Raw genomic sequence first — 20,096 nt, 5'->3', positions numbered from 1 at the left:
TACAAACATGTCCAATACCCTGATTCATATAGAACTTAAACCAACTGCCTGAGAAACCAGAAACATCTAAAGGCTCCAGTCTCCCTCTGCCTAGGGAAGTCAAAATTGGTTTGGAGCGAGTTTTTTTTCAAGCTCACCAACCTTGACAATATTTCATGACTCTTATCCCACAGCTTATTTAGGATTGTTTTTCCTTCCTATTCAACTTGATGACAAACTAGTTTTTATGTCTGTATTCAGTTATTCTTTCTTGCATATTAGTCAGCCTCTCTCCATGAGAAATCAGATGCTGCACTGAGTGGTTTTACACAGCCACCATTTTCATCAATATCTGTGCTTTCACAATGCTTAAAAAAAATTATTGTACAGCTACACAGCAGTAAAAGCTCTCCTTGGAAAATGATTCTCATGGACTTAAGGGTGAAAACAGAATCAAGATGCGTCAAGAATAGTGTTCATGTATTTTAGGGGTACCAAAACTAAATAATAACCCATATGCCTATTTTAAATGTAATTACATCCTGAAATGTCTGCAAAATCTCAGGATTATTCAATAGGCAGAATCCTGGCACACTAGCACAGCAGTAGAGAAAGAAGGAGTAGGTTCACTTTTCACTGAAGGAAAAGGTGACCTTGGAATGAAATCAAGATCTGCAGGTGGAAGCTTCAAGTCTGAATTTGACAGAAAATAACTATCTCACCTACCCAAAACCCATCAAAATAAGCAATTCACTATTATAAAAGCAAGCATTTGGCTCAATACAAGAAAGAAATTAAAATATGGTGAAATTTAAGTCTTGCAGTGAGTTGTAGGAATGGTGGTACTCTTAAAGAGCCCAGCACAATCTATTTCTAAAAGATACAAGACATGACATTCACTTAAAAGAGGAGACTGACATGAGTGTATAAGTTACTATGGAGCCAAGATCTTCATTTCATGCTCAGGTTATACTTAGAGAATGAAGCCATTTTCAGATATCAGTTTCTTTTTAACAGCAAAGAACATTTCAGATCAATTCTAAATTTAATCTTAAACTTTAATGTCTCAGAGGACATTATTTATTCTTCCCCTCCTAACTTTAGCAATTTTAACTGCCTTAATCCAAGGATCTAGTACTAGCTGTATTTTGCACCTCCCTTGCTGCATGCCCAAGCCAAAGCTTGCATTTGGATGGCAGTTTGAGAAAACTCCTTTGAAGTAATTTAGGACCCCAAATCAAAGTATCTTTCTGCTGCATGATTGAGCATGGATTCAGTTCTTCCTCTGCAAATACACAGCACCTGGGCCAAACCAACACCTGACACCTCAGAATACAGAGTGCCTTGTTTCCTACAGGCTCAGAGCATCACTAGAGCAAACCCTGTCAGCCACCAGCACATGACAGATCTGCTGTCAGTGGCACACAAACAGCTGAACCCAGCAGCATTTACTGGATGATTGGCCAGGTAAACCCTCTTCCACAGGGAAACACTTGTGTTGTAGGTACAGATGTTCAAGGTGGTCAGGCATTGTTCAAGGGATTTGTTCAGCAGCTCCCTTCAATGGACTTCAATGAATCTTAAGAGGTTTTATAATGAAAAGCTAAGCTTTAGAAGAGCTCAGGCATTTTCTTCCTTTCTTTAAGACTACTGGATAGGATGCTGTAGCAATAACAGCAGCACAGGAGAGGGTAAATTTACTATCATTTCCTATTAGCTGATACCTTGTCTACATTTTTTAAGCCATTAAGCATGCTACAAACCAAAAGTGTTACTTTTCTCCCAGAAAGGATGTATCTATGATGTATTTCAGCCCTGTATTACACTATGCCATATTTTAAATTAAAGCAGATAGAGTTCAAAGCTAGACCAGTTCAACAGGCCAATAAACAAAGAGGTCATTGGACTGATCATTTCATAGCCTGCATAACTTTAGAGTGAGAACAGGAGGGGAGGAAAAGAATGAAGTCAGATTTAGCCAAAACAAGCCAAGGATCAAGAAACACTTTCACCTTCTTCCTTATGTGACTGCTTCCTCCTGTGCTCTCCCACTAACCTACATTAACCAACCTCAGGCTTTCTCTACACAGCACTCCACATAGCAGGGCATCAGGCTTAGACTGCAAACTCAAATCTTGTTCATCCCAAAATATTGTGGCTATTCCAATATCTCCAGCAATGGACTGAAGCCATATTAAATAAAAACACCATTGTGCTTGAGAGAGAACTTTAGTACCCCAGTAAAGATCTAAACTGATATGGTCAAAGACACTGCCACAGAGAAACAGACATTGCCTAAAGTCTGCCCTTCAGCTGGGGCAATACCACATATGCACAGACCCCTGGTTCACAGAAAGCCTTTCAGCTTACAGCTCATGCTGAACAAGATTAACCAAACACCAGCCATGGTAATAACACACAGCACAATCCTACCAGTATACCCAAATGTAGCAAAAATATCCAGAGACTGACAAGGCAAAATAAAGACCTGTAAATGAATCACCACCATGTGCAAAAATTACAGCTTTTACGGGCAGCAGCTTTCAAGGGTCACTTTTGTATCAGCATCTGATGCACTGATCTAAGTTCCACTCAGATCAGTGCATCACTGAATTGCTCAGCTGCTGGATTTATCCTCAGGTACAGTCAGAACTCAGAGGTCTCAACACATGATTCAGGGAGCAGATATGAACTAATGTCTCCAGGTACTCAGGAAAGAAGCTCCAGTACAATATGTCACCTATTTGTCATGTGTGACACCTACACAAGGCAATTTTTTTTGTCTTTGCTGACTGTCAGTGAAAAGATATCGTGAATTCTATTTTCAGGACTGACACCAGCCTGAAGAATTCATGTCAGCTAGCAAAACCAACTTCAGTTGTTGCTTACATCTGCTTTTTTGGTGAACTATCATTCATGTCATTATGAACCACACATTCCTAAACAGTGGCTGTTACTAGAAAACACATCTATACATGCACTAAGTTTATCTTCCTTTTAAGATCATTATATATAATTGCCCTATGAAGTAAGTACAGTTAAACAAAAACAATACAAGGTTACTTAAAAAAACAAGTGTCTTGCAGCTCAAATACACAGCACAGAAAGATGATTCTACAGTTCAGCCACCTGAGTCACACACTCCAATGCTGCACCAAGTGCACTGGAAAGGAACTCTCCACAATTACTGGTTGCTGACTTACCCCAGTGCCATGGGTCCCTTCCACACTGCTGCTATGTTTCTGTGGTTTCACTGCATCACCATAATCAGCATCAAAGTTAGTCTTCCATACCATCACCTGCAGCAGAAAGTTAACTCCATTAAAGTTTTCCATCTAAGTTTGCTTATAGGTAATTTTTTTCAACCCTTCAGAGAAGAATCAGCAAATCCACAAGAAGTTTCCCCAGAAGAGCTTTGCCATTGATTAAATTAAGGATGTTGTTTGTAAATATGCTACTAAATACAGACAGTTTAACTGAGCTCTCAATGGATAATGACCTCTTTCAGCATTCTTTGGGTCAAGAACATCATTAAACTAGAATGACCAAGAGAACTTCAAAGCAACATGAAGAATACACCATTAAAACCACAAATATTTTAAAACACCATGCTCAGCATTATAACATTTATCAGCCACACCCCAACTCAGTCACTCATTTCTCATGAGACTCAGAGGAAAAGGAGAGTTAGCACTAAGACCAGCACCAGAGATCTTAAGCTAGTTTGTCAGCTGGACACCAAACTTAAATCCCAATTATAGGCCTCTGCTTTCCATAAGACAGTACAGAAAAGTGGCCTCTGACACATAAATCACTTCAACGTATCAAGAGGAAATCCATGGAGTGAATGCCTCAGCAGAGACTTTGCAAGTCTAAAAAAGTTAAAGAGCAATCAATCAACAATTTCAGAGGTCTGCAAGACACCCAAGAATCCAGACAGCTCATTTGATTATCAGAAGGAACATTTATTCTTCATTTACAAATTTGCATCACTGCTTTGCATAAAATAAAAGCATTTTCTTTCACTGTTGCATGGTTAACCAACAAGGCCATTCCACTGTGCAACAGGGAGAAAAAAATGATGTTGTTAGTGAATAGACAAATCTGTCCCTTCACAAAGGTGCTGTTCAAGATGGGCATTGCCACCTGGTCCAACCTGGGGATTAGGAGCAATGCAACACAGCTCTTTGAAGACTGATGATCCTTACTCAGACCACTGCTTTGGGTTGAAGCCTGTCTGTGTCTGCAGCAGGGCAACTCACTGTGCTAAAACCAGGACATAATTGCAGCACAGGCTCATGCAATGGGCCTGTTTGCAGTTTGGCAATTGAGTATGGGTTTCTTGGGCTACATGTCTTAGATTAGCAGCACAAAAATTTGGTTTGACCTCCAGATTTTTGTTAATAAAACAGCAAGTTGTTTCAGCATGGTCCAGGCATACTGGACAAAGGGTACACTTTTGCTTTCCCTATTGTTCAACAGAGAACAAAAAGTAGCAGCTTTTAAGAAAATGTGAATCTGGATTATAACTCAGAAGTTAATCAGGTACCTGTTCATCAGAACCTCCAGAGGCAAATAAGTCTCCATTTCTTGAAAATGCTACACAGGTAGCTGGTCCCTGCAAACACATTTAAAAGACAAGTTTAAAAAAAAGATAAAAGAAAATTAATTGTTACAATGTTCCATATCCATGGCAGAGATAGGAATAAACCAATTTTTGCAGCACCAGGCTTTTTCTTGCTCCCCTCAAACATTCCCTCTTCACTTTAGAATTAGCAATTTATAAAACTCCTGTTCATTTATTAAAAGTATTGAAACTATGAGGTTTTTGTATAGTAGGCTGGTTTAAACTGCATTTCTCCTAGTAGTCTGATAGGAGAGATGCCAGAGTTAATGCATCCAGGATCATAAGTAGCAGCTTTTAAGAAAATGTGAATCTGGATTATAACTCAGAAGTTAATCAGGTACCTGTTCATCAGAACCTCCAGAGGCAAATAAGTCTCCATTTCTTGAAAATGCTACACAGGTAGCTGGTCCCTGCAAACACATTTAAAAGACAAGTTTAAAAAAAAAGATAAAAGAAAATGAATTGTTACAATGTTCCATTCATTACAGCTTCACAAGGTATTTATCATTTGACATCAGCAATCTAGAGGCAAGATTTAAAAAGCTCTTACCTGTCAAGTAAATGGGCCATAATTAAGATGCTAAGCTTGCTGGCACTTACCATTTCCCACACTTTTGACCCCAGTTTAAGACACCCACTTTTCAATATCCATGGCAGAGACAGGAATAAACCAATTTTTGCAGCACCAGGCTTTTTCTTGCTCCCCTCAAACATTCCCTCTTCACTTTAGAATTAGCAATTTATAAAACTCCTGTTCATTTATTAAAAGTATTGAAACTATGAGGTTTTTGTATAGTAGGCTGGTTTAAACTGCATTTCTCCTAGTAGTCTGATAGGAGAGATGCCAGAGTTAATGCATCCAGGATCATCTCTGCACAGCATTTACATTTTTTAGAAGCCTCATGCTTAAAACACTCAGTTCTGAGAGACTTTAAATGCTTCTGAGTGCACATCTTTCACACCACACACCTAGTTCAATGTTTTCCACCTTCCAGCAAGCACACAGGAGGATACACATGGCAGGCTGAGACAGGAGCTGCAGTTAAACAGAGCTGAGGAACTGCTACGTGTGTTCAAGCCCAGGCACAACAGACAAACTGTTCTGCTCAGAGTAAACAGCTGAGAACCCAGATAATGGAGTTTTATGTCAGCTGCTGAACACATTCCTCTGCAGACTGTTCAGCAGCATGGGCAGAGGTCAGAATGAGAACTTCCAGAGGCTGCCTATGGAGCTGACAGGCTGGGGAGAGTTGGAGGAAACACCAAAAACAAACACCAAAACAACCAGAAAAGCCACAACAACCACCAGAAACCTCCACCACGTGATCATCCACCTCCTGACAGAAGCAGTTACCCCCTTTCAAGTAAGATCATGTATCTCAGAAGGCAATTAAGAAGATTCTCTCTACCCTGTTGGAAGGAGACGCAATTCTGAGTCCACATCTTTCTAAAGGACATTGCATGAAAACCTCACGCCCTTTCTTTGCCTTCTCTGTAAAAGTGAACTCAACACAGTAAATCCTGAAGCTAGACAAATTCCCAAAGATTGCTTGTGAGATAAGCACACAGCTCTCACTGCAACCTGTGCCCCAGTCCTGTGGGCTTCCAAACATGCTGGCACAAGGTTATGGCAGCAAAACGAGAACCTTGCTGTGCTCAATCCCAGTGTGAACAGTTTTAGCTTCCTTAAAACACATCAAGGTGTTTCCATATTATCATTTAACACACAGTGATTTCAAAATGTTTTAAGGCCTCCCCTAGCAACACCTCACTAGAGGGCTTGCCAGGAACGATCCAGCAGCAGCAGCTCCAAAGCGCACGCGCGGTCGTTGGTGTGACTAAGCTCGCTCACCTGACACAGCAATAACTAGGGGAGATATTTCAGACCAAAGACACTGCCATCAATCAGCTGAGACAAACTGTGCCTCTGCCTTTATTCCCACCCACCCACCCCAGTGTTCAGCTCTCTAATCACATGTCAGGAATGGAGGCTCTAAAAAAATGCAAAAGCAAAAGACAAGCATAAGAAAGCACAGAAACAAGCCCACAGCCAGAAAACTGCAGTGGTGAATATCGCTCCAAGATAATAGAAGTTGAGCATACAGAAGCTGCTCCCGGACTATAATAAACCAGTCAGAGTTAGGAGGGCAGAAAAAAATTTAAGACAAAGTGTTCAGGAATAAGCACAAGCAAGGAACACTGGAAAGGAGCAGTGTTTCCTAAAAATATTTTTATCAGTCTAAATATTTCAGTGTATTTAGACAAAATCTAGTACAACACAAATCACATCAAAACAGGCAATGAACTGACTCCAAAGTCATGGCATTCTGAAGGGAAAAAAAGTTCAAGAGAACATATTCTTCCCAAAATAGAAAATTATATCAAAGACTGAATGTGCCTTTATAAATTGAAAGAAAGGGAACAAACAAGTCTACAGACGCAACAAACTCTACAGATTTGTTGACATAAGTTAAGTGAAAAAGTATTCCTGCTACATACACTCCCAGAACTCTTCCAAGATACAACAGGTTTGCTATAGCGACAGTTTGCCAAATGCCCTTGCAATTTAATATTGACACACCAAACTAAAATAAAAAGCTACACTTGCCAGTTATTAGACACAGCCTAACTTCCATTCGTCCCAGGAAAGCACAGCAGAAATCCAGCAGATTTCTGATGAAGACCTGGGTGACAGACATGAGACTGGAGAATGAAGACCTCAAACCTTCCTTCTTCCCCTCTTTTAACTTACTGCTTCCATTAAAAGTATCAAAAAGTAGCAGTTGCATATTCTTCTACAGAAGTTGTGGAGAGAATTTTAAGCTTATTTCCCACATAACTAGAACTTGTGGGATGAAGCAACCTTCTTCTACCGGATCTGTAGAAGGATCTTATTTTCTGTAGCAGGATCAAATGACCCTCTATTAGTATTTTGTGGAGGTTCAGAATTTCCAGTCTGAACCCCCATGGCCCAAGGTGATCCCCACAAGCTGCTAGCACCAATCCCCAAAGTCCAGCAGATTCTTGCCTCAGACTAGACAGCAAGCTGCAGGAAGAAGGGGCTGGGCAATGACATACACCAAGTCAGTGGTAAGGAACATTTCTGTTTAATCCTCAGCAGGTCAACGTCAGGACTGTCAATCTTTTGTGCATATCCAGTAGAGTTTGAAATTATAACAGCAGCTTTAGTGATACTGGAAGAGCAGCAAGAATTTTGAAGAAAATACAGAAGAAGGCAACAAGTCATCCACTGGAATTGTTGAGTGAGAAGAACATGGCCATAGAGTTTGAAATTATAACAGCAGCTTTAGTGATACTGGAAGAGCTGCAGGAATTTTGAAGAAAATACAGAAAAGGGCAACAAGTCATCCACTGAAATTGCTAATCGACATTCAACTCATCCCCTCTAGTGAAAGTGTACCAGGCAAGGTAGAGGCAAGTACCAGAGAGCCTTGAAAAGGACAAAAAGCTCAAACACTGGATGGAGCAAAGCAACCATAAAGAAAAAGGAACCATAGAGAAGGAATGATAACAGCATCAAGCCTCATTGTTTGCCACAGCATTCCCAGTGAACACAACTCAGGCAAGGTCAGATATGCATGGCATGGCAGCTGAAACACCAGGTGACAGCCCATTTCTAGCTGCTTTCAGAGGTGAGAAAGGTGAGGCCCAGCAAGTTACATAATTTATGTGCAGAGATAGAGATTACACCTTCTGCCTATTTTCCCACTTCCTACAAAGGAGGTTAGCGACTGCAAGGCATTTATTGCCCTAGCATTTCACAGGATGACCAGCTTACATAAAACATTACGTTTGGCCTTCAAAATAGATGGTCAGACTATTCTGAATGACTTGAATGCATTAATCACCAAGAGAGAAGGGATCTGAAGCCAGGACACAGATTACACCACCAAGTGACTGGCAGGATGCTAATAGCATCAGTAACAACTGACACAGGGGTGACATAAGACAACAGGAATAGCATCCCCGAACACAAAGCTTTCAAGGGTAGAGCTAAAAATAGATGTCTCTGAAAGAAATACTTAAGAGAAAGGCTGAGAGTTTAGTCTGGAGAAAAATGACTGGAACCCAGAGTCACACCTGCACACAGGCAGCAGATGAATGTGTACCATCCATAAATAATGAGTTGACAATCACAGAGAAATCTCTCTTGAATGCCCTTTTCTTCTCCCAGAGCTGCTGGGCATAGAAGGCACAACACTTCAACAACAATAGGGCCAACACCAACAGGCAAGTCAAGAGAGGCCAGACTTTCAGGCTTCAGCTAGGAACAGAGGTAACATTTCAGCTTTAGCATAACAGAAGAAACAAGAGCCAGGTTGGAGCGGGTCCAGGAATAAGCCAGAGAAGAGCAGTTTAATGATGCACTGCCTGCACTATGAAAGGAGAGGCAGTGTGGAAGGAAGCTGGAGAGACAAGTGGGGTCAAGGATGCTAGTAGATTTTCACTTTTTTTTGTTTCAGTCCTGCAAGAAACCAATGCATAGTAGCGAAAAGCCTGGTAAGAGAGCAAGGAAAAGCTAAGAATTGGAATAAGGCATATCTAGAGGATGCAAATAGTTGAATTAAAGGAGAGCTTCCTCTTCCACTGCCACAAAAGGAGATGTAAAAGTGGGAGCCAGTATATTCAGCCAAACTCTCCAGGAACAGACTAACTAGTGCAAAGAGAAACAGGAGACATGAGAGGAGACAAGGCCTGAGAAGCAAATCCAGCAGCAACCAGCACACTGGGACCTCAGCCCTGGCATCATTGGTTCTAGGCATAAAAGAACTAAGAACAAACAGAGAACAAACACTGCCACTGTTGACCATGCCTTCAGCTGCTTCATGCATGGGAGGAGAGTGCAAGTCACATGGGAAAGGAAGAAGGGAAGGGAAGCAAGGAGAAAAGCACAGGCAACAGAGGTGGCCTTGACAAAAAGGATGTTTTCATGTGGAATACCTCTGACAAGAAGCCCCAAGGATTCTCAGTACACTGGGCCTTGAAAAATTCCTGAGCAAGACTGACATGTTTGCATCCTCCTTCACCAGGGAGTAAGAGCTACAACTAACATAGGGAAAATTTATACTGGCATCTTACAGCTGAATCTTCAGCAGCTTTAACTCCTGAAAGTTTCAGTCTATAAAAACACAGGGCAAGGACAGAGAACTCCTATTTCCTTTTGAGACTCAGAAATGCTAGCCTAAAGTCAATTGTGTCTGTTGTTTGCAACACATATTTCTTTCTTTTTTGTTTGACTTCTGTGTAGCCCGGAGATGTCCCCATACTCTTCAAGGAGGACAGGCCTGCACAGATGTTTAATGCCACCTAGGCAGAGCTGTCAGCTGACAGTAAAGGAGCACATTTGTCTCCTGTGCACCTGCTCAGGAGACCTCACTCATTAGTCAGTGAGCAAAGCAGGGAGCACTGATGTTGCCCAGCTAGGTAAAACGTAGCTACTTCATAATTCAAGGCAAGGTTGCTTGAAAAATTGTAACTTTGCATTTTCTCTCTTCCTATTTATGAATGTAACCATGAGATGTTTTCTAAATATTTACTGAGAACTTCCATTCCACAGAGGAAGTCAGTCTGGAAATGCTCTAATTAAACCACTCCAAAGGGCAGACAAGTACCATGTACATACCTGCTCTCCTCTAGCAACTCTCTGGGGGTGGCTTAGAGACCTCAAAACATTCTGTTCTTCAACAATGATTCAGTACTAGAGGCGGATTTACATACCAAGCCAGTGTCTCATCTGTATAGAATTAGATAAGAGCCCTTCACAGCTTGAAGCGCTCCAGAACCAAAATATGCAGCACAATACAGAATGATATTTTGCAGCTGCAAGATGTCAGCTCCAAGCTGCAAACTTCTGCCTCCAATGATCCTCCTGCTACAAGGGGCCAGCTACATTTCAATTAAAGACAGCAATGTAAACTTGGCCAACCTCCCCATGTAAACTACAGCTAATCAGCTGCTAACAAATTTCTGGCACTCCAGCAGTTGCGTCAAAGTATGTCTAAAGCACCGTAGGGTTTTTTCCCTTTAAGTGTCCACTTGCATGCAGCCTTCCCAGAACAATGTAACAGCAGCCAGCTGTAAAAGTAGGAACAAAGTGTCAACCAGAACGTTCAACCTCAAAAAGTCACAACTCAAGAACATCTTCAGAACAAATTGTCCATCTGGTGACTAACCTGCAGCACTCATTTAAAAAGGCAAATCAATTGAATGACCAAAAAGTCCACACTACTTTGTTTTTAGCCTCTTGTGGATACTGGCACAAGTCACAGTAATAACAGAGGGGACAAAAAAGTCCCTCATTATTAAGTAACATGGATTTATCTATGAGCAGAACTAGCTGGAGATGCAGCCAGTGCAGGAATCCACCCCTGGTGACAGCTCAGCCTGTAGCCACTGACAGTGGCTTACTGGAACAAAGCACAAGCAAGGTATCTGTTCAATCAGGCAGTAAAAGAACCAACTTGCAACAATACAGCACACGCCAGACAGAGAATGCCAGGCAGGACTGTGCCAGGACTGGTTCCACAGATATCTCAGTGCAATACCCTTAGAGGCAACCAGAAAGCTCTACCAGCCACTTCAATACTTGCACTTGTTTCCAAACTGAAGGAGCTGTAATGCCACAACAGCAGCTACTCTTCAGCTGTGCTAAAGAGGAAGCTTTTCTAACGCCAGTTAGATGCCCAGGAGAAAGAGGCAGACACTGTTTTACTGATCTGAAGCAGCAGGGAGGAAGAACAGGGAGCTTTAATTCTACTCTTGAATAGATGATCCACAAACTGTTCTTTTAAAGCCTCGAGTTAAGTACAACATTAGCCTAAAGGGACTTTCTATTGCTCACTGTGAAGAACCTCCATCACCATAATCAGTTTTGGACTCTCATTCAATGCTAAACTCTTTTTTTTTTTTTTTGGTGCTACTGCAGTGAGGCACAGCTAGCAGCTCAAATGGGAGAAAAATAGAAAGCAGGTTCAGCCTCCTGCTGAGCCATAACCAGGCACATCCCTTCCTGAGGGAAGGGGGGAAGTGTAAAGATTTCCCATTCTTCCAACACTTACCCTTTTCCAGGAAGCTTCTTCCCAAGAACTCATTTGGCAGATTAACACAACAGACAAACATGAAAACAAGATTAAGGCAACAGAAGCTTTGCAGCCCCTAACTGACAGGAGCATCCACTTGGTGTAGTGCTCCAAGAACAGTTTTATACAGCCAAGGCTGACATATTAGGATAACCAGCATTTATTATCTACTCCCCATTCTTTTAACAGTTGAACCCTTTGGTCAATTTCAATAAAAGCTCTACTTCATCAAAGATTTAAGCATAAGGTTTTCCTATTTTTTTCCATTAAATTACAAAAAAAAATTATTAATATATAGCAAAAGATAAGTTACAGAAGAAACTTGATCTTTTTAGACATCAAACAAAGCAGTCACTAAACAAAGCCACAAGAAGACAGAATTATCAGATTTACAGCTTACATAGATACCATTATTGCCCACAACAATCCCCATCATCTCCAAAAAGCTTCAGACTGTGATTTTTCCCTGACAGTTTTTATGCTTTAAAACTCAGCCCCCACTTTAAAAGAGACAAGTGGGTTAAGAATTTCTGTTCTCTTTGCCCCTTTGGAAAGGGATCCCTTAAGGCAGTCCTGCTTTTTCACACCCCACTCTGCATGGACAATGAAATTAGTCTATTTATTTTCATTTAAGACTTAGAAAGAGACCTCCAAGCATTCATAAAATTAACCTTACAAGCAACACATCCAGCAGCATAATGCTAATAGGCCAATCAGTTAAACTTAACCAACCAGCACCATTTATCACCTTCAATTGTATGATTCAGTCCATTAACAAGATGTTCCCAAATCAAATCCCAAAATAGATATCCTCTATGTTACTACTACTGTTCCTGAGTCTCCTGCAGGTGAACAGCATTTATCTTCAAAACACCTGTGTCAGGGGGCCAAGTGTTATTTGCAGCTCTCTAGAGAGGGAGACAGAACTGCACTAGAGGGGGGCTGACAGGGTCAGTCAGAGTCAAGGGTGCTGCTCTGAGTTCCTTCTGCCTCAGACTTGAATCCTCAGTATTGGAGCTCACTTTTAGTCTTGCTTTCTCATTCTCTCCATTCCTGCCTTACCTCCCTCCCTTCAAAACACTGATGATCTCAAAGATGATTAGCATTATAATCACGATTTTACACAAGGAAGCTTTCAAACCATTTCTGGTCAGGAAGAATGAAAGTCTCAAGCCTGCCTTTGCTCAGTTTATTATGAGTCTGTACATTACTGTAAAAAAGGCTTTGCCTCACCTGGTGACCATGCAGAGTATAGAGAAGTCTTCCTTCTAACAAGTCCAGAATCTTAAGAGTTGAATCACTGGAAGCAGTAATCAGATAGTTTCCAGAGGGATGAAAGGAAAGACTGTTGACCACAGAGCTGTGCACTGAGGATGGGGAAAAAAAAAGTATAATATTCACAAAGACCAGTTTACATAAGCCCAAGGCAAAAGAATAAAATAAAGCACAAGCACATTGCAATTTTCTGTTATAAAATTTAACAGGAAAATTATCATGGGGGAAACATTCCACAAAAGCTCTTCAAAGCACTGGAGAACAATAACAGTAACTCAGTTCTTGTAAAAATAGGCACTACTTTACTGAAAGGAAAAAGGAAGCTTTGCCAATTTTTCTGGGAGATTTAATGCTACAAAAGCTTCCAGTATAGCCCCAAAATATACTGTATGTGCAAGTGAACTACAGGATTCTGTGAGAGTGCTGGACATTGATGTACTTTACTACTGTGGAGCTGCTGGCCTCACTCTCAAGTCATTCTAGATTAAAATCTGCATCTTAGGATGCTGAGAAGACTGAAATTACAATGGAAGACACTCAGTTGACACTGCACAGCTTCTTTTGATTTACTATCTGACTCTAGCCAAGACTGGGGTTAAGAGAAACTAGGAAATAAGAGCAACTTGAAGATGGTCCAGTATAAGCATTATTTCCTCAGACATCCTATTTGCCTCACCAAAAATTTAAAACAAATACAAATAGACAAACTATCAGGAGTGTGAACTTGCAATAAAGCCATTTTCCCTGCACGAAGATGAAGCCCAAGATTTATTCTGAAAAAAGCTAAAGAAAATGTTCTAGGAAAAAAGTCAAACTTCACTGAAGTTCAGTGTAACATTAAACATTTAATATATGACTTTTTTCCCTCCCCAAACTTTTACAGAACAGGCTATTGAACATATTTATTTATGAGAACACGCAGTACTTCACATATGCCCAGCTTCCTGAGCGTATGTGACATTACAGAATATTAATATGCCTGAGGAGGGATTTAACCATCCAATTATTCTTAATTATACTATATGCCCTCCAAATGTTCTGGTATCTCAAATCTACTACTTCTGATATATCACACCCAACTAAATTTATGTTCTGTTGAGAGTCTACTGTGCATTTTGAATCCACACTGCATGTTAAGAAACCCCTTAAAATACCATTTAAAGTACATTAGAAGCAAATATTATTTTTTGCATATGTGGATTTGAAGCAGATAGCTGAAATAACCTTGCTCAACTGTAAAACAGAATGCCTCTACTTTTGAAATTCTCAGGAACACTAAATACCTCAGCTAAGTTCTGAAAACAACTCCTCTTGACCCAGACTGTTACAAAACAGAAGAAAACCTTAACACAGGTAACTTCTAGACTGTTATTCTTGTTGGTGAATATTGTCTGTCACACAGCCAGATCTTCCTCTATCCCCAACCCTGTATCATGCTATGTATTAAAGGAGAAAAAGGTCTGTGTGGAGTTTTTTTTTTATGAAAGAGTAATAAATATATTTGTCCCTTGAAAATCTTATTCTGAGCAATTTGTAGTATTCTTCACCCCCTTAGTGTCTATATTCAGATAAATGTAAATGTATCTGTCAACTAAGGAAAGTCCTGAAAGAAATCACATCAGAAATAGACAAGGTTAGTAATGTATCACATCTACCAAGTTCCAGAAGGTAAATAAAGTATTTCCAGCTTCACAAAAAGTCCTTTTCATAATGGAAAAAATACACACAGACTGGCTGCATAAGTAGTCACAGCTTCTGTGCCCAAGGAGTTACTGGCTCTTGTAAACTCAGAGCAAAGTTCATCTCTACTGTCAAAGCAGCTCATACCTCCCACAAGACCATTCGTAACACCTCTCCAAAAAACGAGCCAACACATCCTGCCACCTCACTTTATTTCTTGCTGTGAACAAGAACAAGGTGGCATCTCCCATTGACTCATTGCTACAAGCCCATCCTTCTGCCAGCCAAGCCCCAGCAAAGTAAGAGCCTCTTAGGGCACTTACACTGGGGGTAAACATCTAAAATTGAGTCCTCCCAGCCTGCACAAAACTGCCAAGTCCCACAACACTTCTTTTGTGTAATGCAACCCTCAATATCACCAGGGAGAAGATAAATCAAGATGAATTTGAAACAGCCAGTCTCTACTGAACAGATAGCCACCATCAGCCCCATCCAAACTGGATAGAAGTTCCAATTACTCTTTTTAAACATGAATAAAAGACCGGTTAGAGCTGTTTCCATAGACCTGCTACAGAGGTGTCCCACACACAGCTATGGACAGGGAAAAAATGTCAGGCAATAAACATTGGCCATTTTTGTAGGGGCTGTAGAAAATCTGCTGTACAAAAGAGTCAGTGCCAGGCAGAGAACCAAATAAAGCATCTGTGTGCTCTCCTGTACAGTAAACGTGACCAGAGCATACTTTGCTTGGCTCAAAGAAAAACACACCACACAAAAGGTTTTGCAGCTTGCTCTCTACTTCCAGCTTTCATTTACAAATGTCACAGTTGGAACAAGTGCTGGCAACAAGAGCAACACTGCTAAAAGACTAATCAGTGCTGGAAACCAGCCCAACCTTAAGACGCAAGAGCCCGAGGCAGGGCTACTCATCTATTAACTCCTCCATGCAACTCCATGTTTAAAATGGATTCCCTGGAAATCAGGCAGCATCAGCACATTCTGAAGGCACAGATGCCATCTAGTGGGGCAGGACTGGCAGCCTCACAGGGGAGACACAACACTAAATCAGATTTAGTTTTGGCCTCAGAAGGGCAGGACTTATAAACATCTCCAGAACATGTTACAAACACATCAGTTTGTGGCCACAGGTGCATGAAGTGACTGCAAAAAACCACCACTGCACTTTAAGGTTCTTCAGCTATTATTACTATTTTTAGTTAAAGGTTTAATACACAGTTAGGACTTACACAGTAGCTGTTAAAAATAACACTCACCCCAGGAAAATCATCACTTCAATACAAGGGTGTCACACTAAAATGTCATTCGGTAAGGGTGGGATACCAGGGAAAAATATCATTCCAAGACAAAAAATAAACCTGGCAGCCAAGTCGAAACCACATTAGATTTGGACAATTTAACAGTAGCAAGTGGAAAGCAGGAAGAGACAACTTTTGAGCCAAGTTATACTGTGGCTGGAAACATGCACTGCAGATCTTGCCACCATTGAAAAGCTGATAAAGCAGGTTAAAGGACAACCTGACACTGCCCAAATATTTAAAAACACTACTGATTTTAGCAACAAGACTTCAGGAAGGCATTTCCAAGTTTTGATATGGGCCACAAGTTAACAATACTTATTCCACAAATGGCACACTCTATACTGACGAATTGGAACAAGTCTCCAAAAAGTTTGATTTCTATTAGATTTTGTTAAGTATCAGAGAGCTGGGAGTGACTGTGATCCAGAAGAATGACTGAAGCTGGGAGGCTGTCACAGCAGGAATGCACAAAAGCTTATGTTGAGGGCAGAAAGAACACACCAAGCTCCAGCCTCATGTCTCTGATCTGCTTTATGAGGATGCCCGAAACAGTTCAGCGGGGAAAGTTAGCAAAATTAAGTTTAATAAGCCATCAACACTGGAAAAAGTGCTTGAGAATGTATTCATTTTAAAATATCACAGTAGCCTTAAAAACTGTTATTAGCAAAGAAAAGCCACATTTTGGCTGAAGAAAGTAATGCACAGAATAGGTCAATCAATCTCACAGAAGCTGGCAGGGATGGGAAAGCACCCTTTTCCTTTCCAGATCTACCAAACAGCAGCACTAAGCAGTAGGACAAGAAATTGTAATGGGAAGAGATGCCATTTGGCATCATCAAAGTTATTTTGAAAGCTGAAAAACAGAGTCTGGAAAAGGAACCACAAACATGGATCATAGTATAGAATTGCAATTGATTGATTTTGATTCTCCTTTTTTTGTTAACTTTTCCTAATTTTCTCATAAAAGAGCCAAACATTTTGAATTGCTGGAATACAGCTCTGGTTCCTCCTATAGGCTTATTCAGAGGAACTTTTTTATGGCACACCACCTTCTCAGTAACAGTGAATATGAGCCAAATGGCATCACAGGTAAGACCCATGCCCACCTGCAACATGGGACAGTTTTGGGATTAGCTCTGGAGCTAAACACAAAGCAAAGCATGATGTCGGGGAAGAAAGGCTCCCGCTGGCAGGCCTAACCCAGTGCCTTTTCGGAAAAGCAGCAGCTGATGGAGAAACAATCCTTGGACTTCAGAGCAATTGGCATCAATACATGAAAGGTTCAACTTTTTTAAGCTCTTGGCTTGCCTTGGTAATGTTGAAGCAGTCTGTTCATCCTGACATCCCACAGCTTCACCGTGCTGTCCGTACCGCCCGCGGCAATGCAGTTACCGCTGGGATTGAAATCCACGTGGTTCACAAACCTGCCAAGGGCAAGCAAACCCAGCTGTTACCTGCAACTCCTGCTGCAGATCAAAAAAGCCTCTTCAGCAAGGGAAGCTACACCATGATTCACTGAACGTTAAGGAAAGGAGGAGACAACCTGAAAATTTATTTTACTGAATTTCTCTTAGGACCTTGCTTCTAACTCCAGCCAGACTGCAGGCTCCTACCTAAGCATATCTTCAGTAGTTCACATTACAGGTGTAGGAGCTGCAGACACAAACCTCCTGAAATCTGATGGATCCAACTGTCACAACAACATTTTCAAGTATTCATTTAATATTTGCATAATATATGTCTGCTATTAACATTATTTCCAAAGTGATGTGTACAAGACTGAACAGAGACTTTTCTTCTGTTAATTAAATTTAAGATGGAACTTACTGAATTTGTGCCTGAAATCGTATGTTGCCACTTGGAAAGTAGCAAGGCTGAAGCCATATTTCTTTCTGGACCTGAATCCAATCAATTTTTACTTTGAATACATAAGTACAATAAAAGCCTCAGACCCTTCAGGGAAAGATACCTTGTAACTCCTCACAAAACAAACTGGATAAAATTAATTATCTTTTGAGTATTCTTGTAGCAAGTACTGAAAAAGTTGAGATATTTAAATAGGCTGTTTGGACAAGACACGTACTTGAGAGCACTGAAAAAAATAATGTTTGAATTTGTCTTATTATCATTGTATATTACCTAGAAATAACAAAATATTGCACTAGAAATTCAGTGCAGCAATGAATTAGGGAGATTCCAGTCTCAGTTCTCTGAAGACTTGTTTTATGTTTCTGGGTAAATTATCTTTTGCTACATTCCAAATTTTACAGCTGTTTTTCTGAATGCAAAGTGGGGGTTTTGAATAACCTCATTATTAAAAAACTTGAAGATGAATCAAAGCATCCAAGTGCCATTTTGTCAGTAGAATTTTGCACTTTTAATTTACATCGACTCAGAGCAAAATAAAAGAAGAAATAAGGAATTTAAGCATCTCCGAAAATAAATAAGAACAAAGAAACAGAGGCTTGATGTGCTTGAAATACAACCCTCATAGTTCTAACCTTGATCAGTCAAAGGGGCCAGGGCAATTCTGCACTGGGCCCCCACAATGGCTATTTTTGTAAGAGGTTTGCTAATGGTTTTTGAAGCAGTTTTAAAACTGCCAGGACGGAGACCTCTGAACCTCACAAACCAGGTGTAAATTCCCCAGGCAACCCCACTTCACACATCACCACCAGGTACTCACCCTCCATGCTCACAGAAGGAGTGGATGCATTCTCTGCTGGTTTTGTCCCACAGCTTGACAGTTTTATCATCACTGGATGACACTATCAATCGTCCATCAGGAGAGAATCTAAGGAAAGAGTTACAGCAATTAACAAAAGCCCTCAAATGAAAGGAGTAGGGGTCGACTGATCTTGGCCAGGTGTCAAAGTATGTTGGCAAACACACCCAGCTTTTCAAGAAGTCACAGAGGCATCAGTGAGACTGAAAATCCAGTCACTAAGTTGAGGGAAAAGAAAGCAAGCCCTAAGTACTCAAACTATCCCTAACTCCACGAGCACATAAAATAATCCTCAGGAAGGTCTTGAGTCTGACTTGAGATCTTGTGTCTTGTTTTAATTTAAGTGCACCTCAAGTTGTTTCTCTGCTCTGATTCAAAACAATTCCTGCCTTTGCCACAAGAGCTCAGAGCAATACAGCCACTCACAAGAAAACAGCTGCAGCAGAGCCTGCACCATTTCCAGTGCTTTAGGAGAATATATTAAGTTCCCATATCAAAATATCATACACATGACAGATCCAGACCTTTCTTCACAGGAATACACATTACAGAACCAGGACTTGAGTTCCTAAATACAGATCATTGGACATCCTGGCCTTTCTGCTCTTCTGTGGGCATCTGTAGTCCTACTACCCACTGCCACCACATTGCAGAACTGTAATGAACTTTTCACCTATAGAGGAATGATGGCTTTAGCCTAGATACATGTATGCATAAATAACTTCTTCAAAGCAAATCTGAAACAGTTATCAGGAAATAATGTTCTTATCATGACAGCACTTAAAACATTTTAGAGGTAACACTGGTGATCATTTTAACAAGGACATTGCAAGTCTAAGAAACTAAGCTGAAATTACAGCAGAAACCTCTCCCTTTTTTCTATTAGCAACTTCAAGACACAGAATTCTCCTCACCAGGTAAAAACAAAACACAGAACAAATCACAAAGCAGGAAAGCCTCTGCTTGACAGAGATTACTGGAGAATCACAAAGTGGGTGCAAACCATTACTCAAAGGATGTCTCTGCAGGTCAGCAATATGTTTCAGTCACTAGACACACCTGAATCACCCTGAACAAAAATGTGTTGCACCAGTCTCTGCTTTGAGGGATAAATCTCCATCTCTGCTTGTCAGAGGGCCATACTCACCTGGCACAGCGAACCCAGTTGATGTGCTGACTCAGTGAGAACAGAAACTTCTGCCTGTGAACCGTCCACACTTTGATTGTTTTGTCATCAGAAGCTGTAACTAAGGACTGGCCATCGCTGGAGAAATGAACGCTTCTCACGGTTCCTGTGTGAGCCTTGAACACAGTCGATTCTCCCTTGCTACACAAAAGGGAAGAGCTCCTTAAAACTGCACAAAGGGCAGGAAAGGCATTCTGTACCTGAA

At 40.8% G+C, this 20,096-nt stretch overlaps 1 protein-coding gene across 6 annotated transcripts in view; it reads right to left on the bottom strand.

The window, feature by feature from the left end:
• POC1A (POC1 centriolar protein A) overlaps nucleotides 1-20,096 on the bottom strand; it is a 73,526-nt gene that overhangs the window by 22,300 nt on the left and 31,130 nt on the right. For all 6 annotated transcript variants that reach the window (XM_041425766.1, XM_041425770.1, XM_041425769.1 and 3 more), the window contains 6 exons: nucleotides 19,853-20,032; nucleotides 18,667-18,774; nucleotides 17,289-17,404; nucleotides 12,940-13,073; nucleotides 4,948-5,016; nucleotides 3,183-3,278 (listed from right to left, as the gene is read on the bottom strand). In XM_041425766.1, the coding sequence (XP_041281700.1) occupies nucleotides 3,183-3,278; nucleotides 4,948-5,016; nucleotides 12,940-13,073; nucleotides 17,289-17,404; nucleotides 18,667-18,774; nucleotides 19,853-20,032 (703 nt within the window). The remainder of the gene's footprint in view (nucleotides 1-3,182; nucleotides 3,279-4,947; nucleotides 5,017-12,939; nucleotides 13,074-17,288; nucleotides 17,405-18,666; nucleotides 18,775-19,852; nucleotides 20,033-20,096) is intronic.

Source organism: Onychostruthus taczanowskii, unplaced genomic scaffold, assembly GCF_017590055.1.
Source record: "Onychostruthus taczanowskii isolate IOZ18803 unplaced genomic scaffold, ASM1759005v1 scaffold9, whole genome shotgun sequence".
NCBI classification, from domain to species: Eukaryota; Metazoa; Chordata; class Aves; order Passeriformes; family Passeridae; genus Onychostruthus; species Onychostruthus taczanowskii.
Note: the sequence above shows the minus strand (reverse complement) of the source record. Positions and strands in the feature narration are given on the sequence as shown.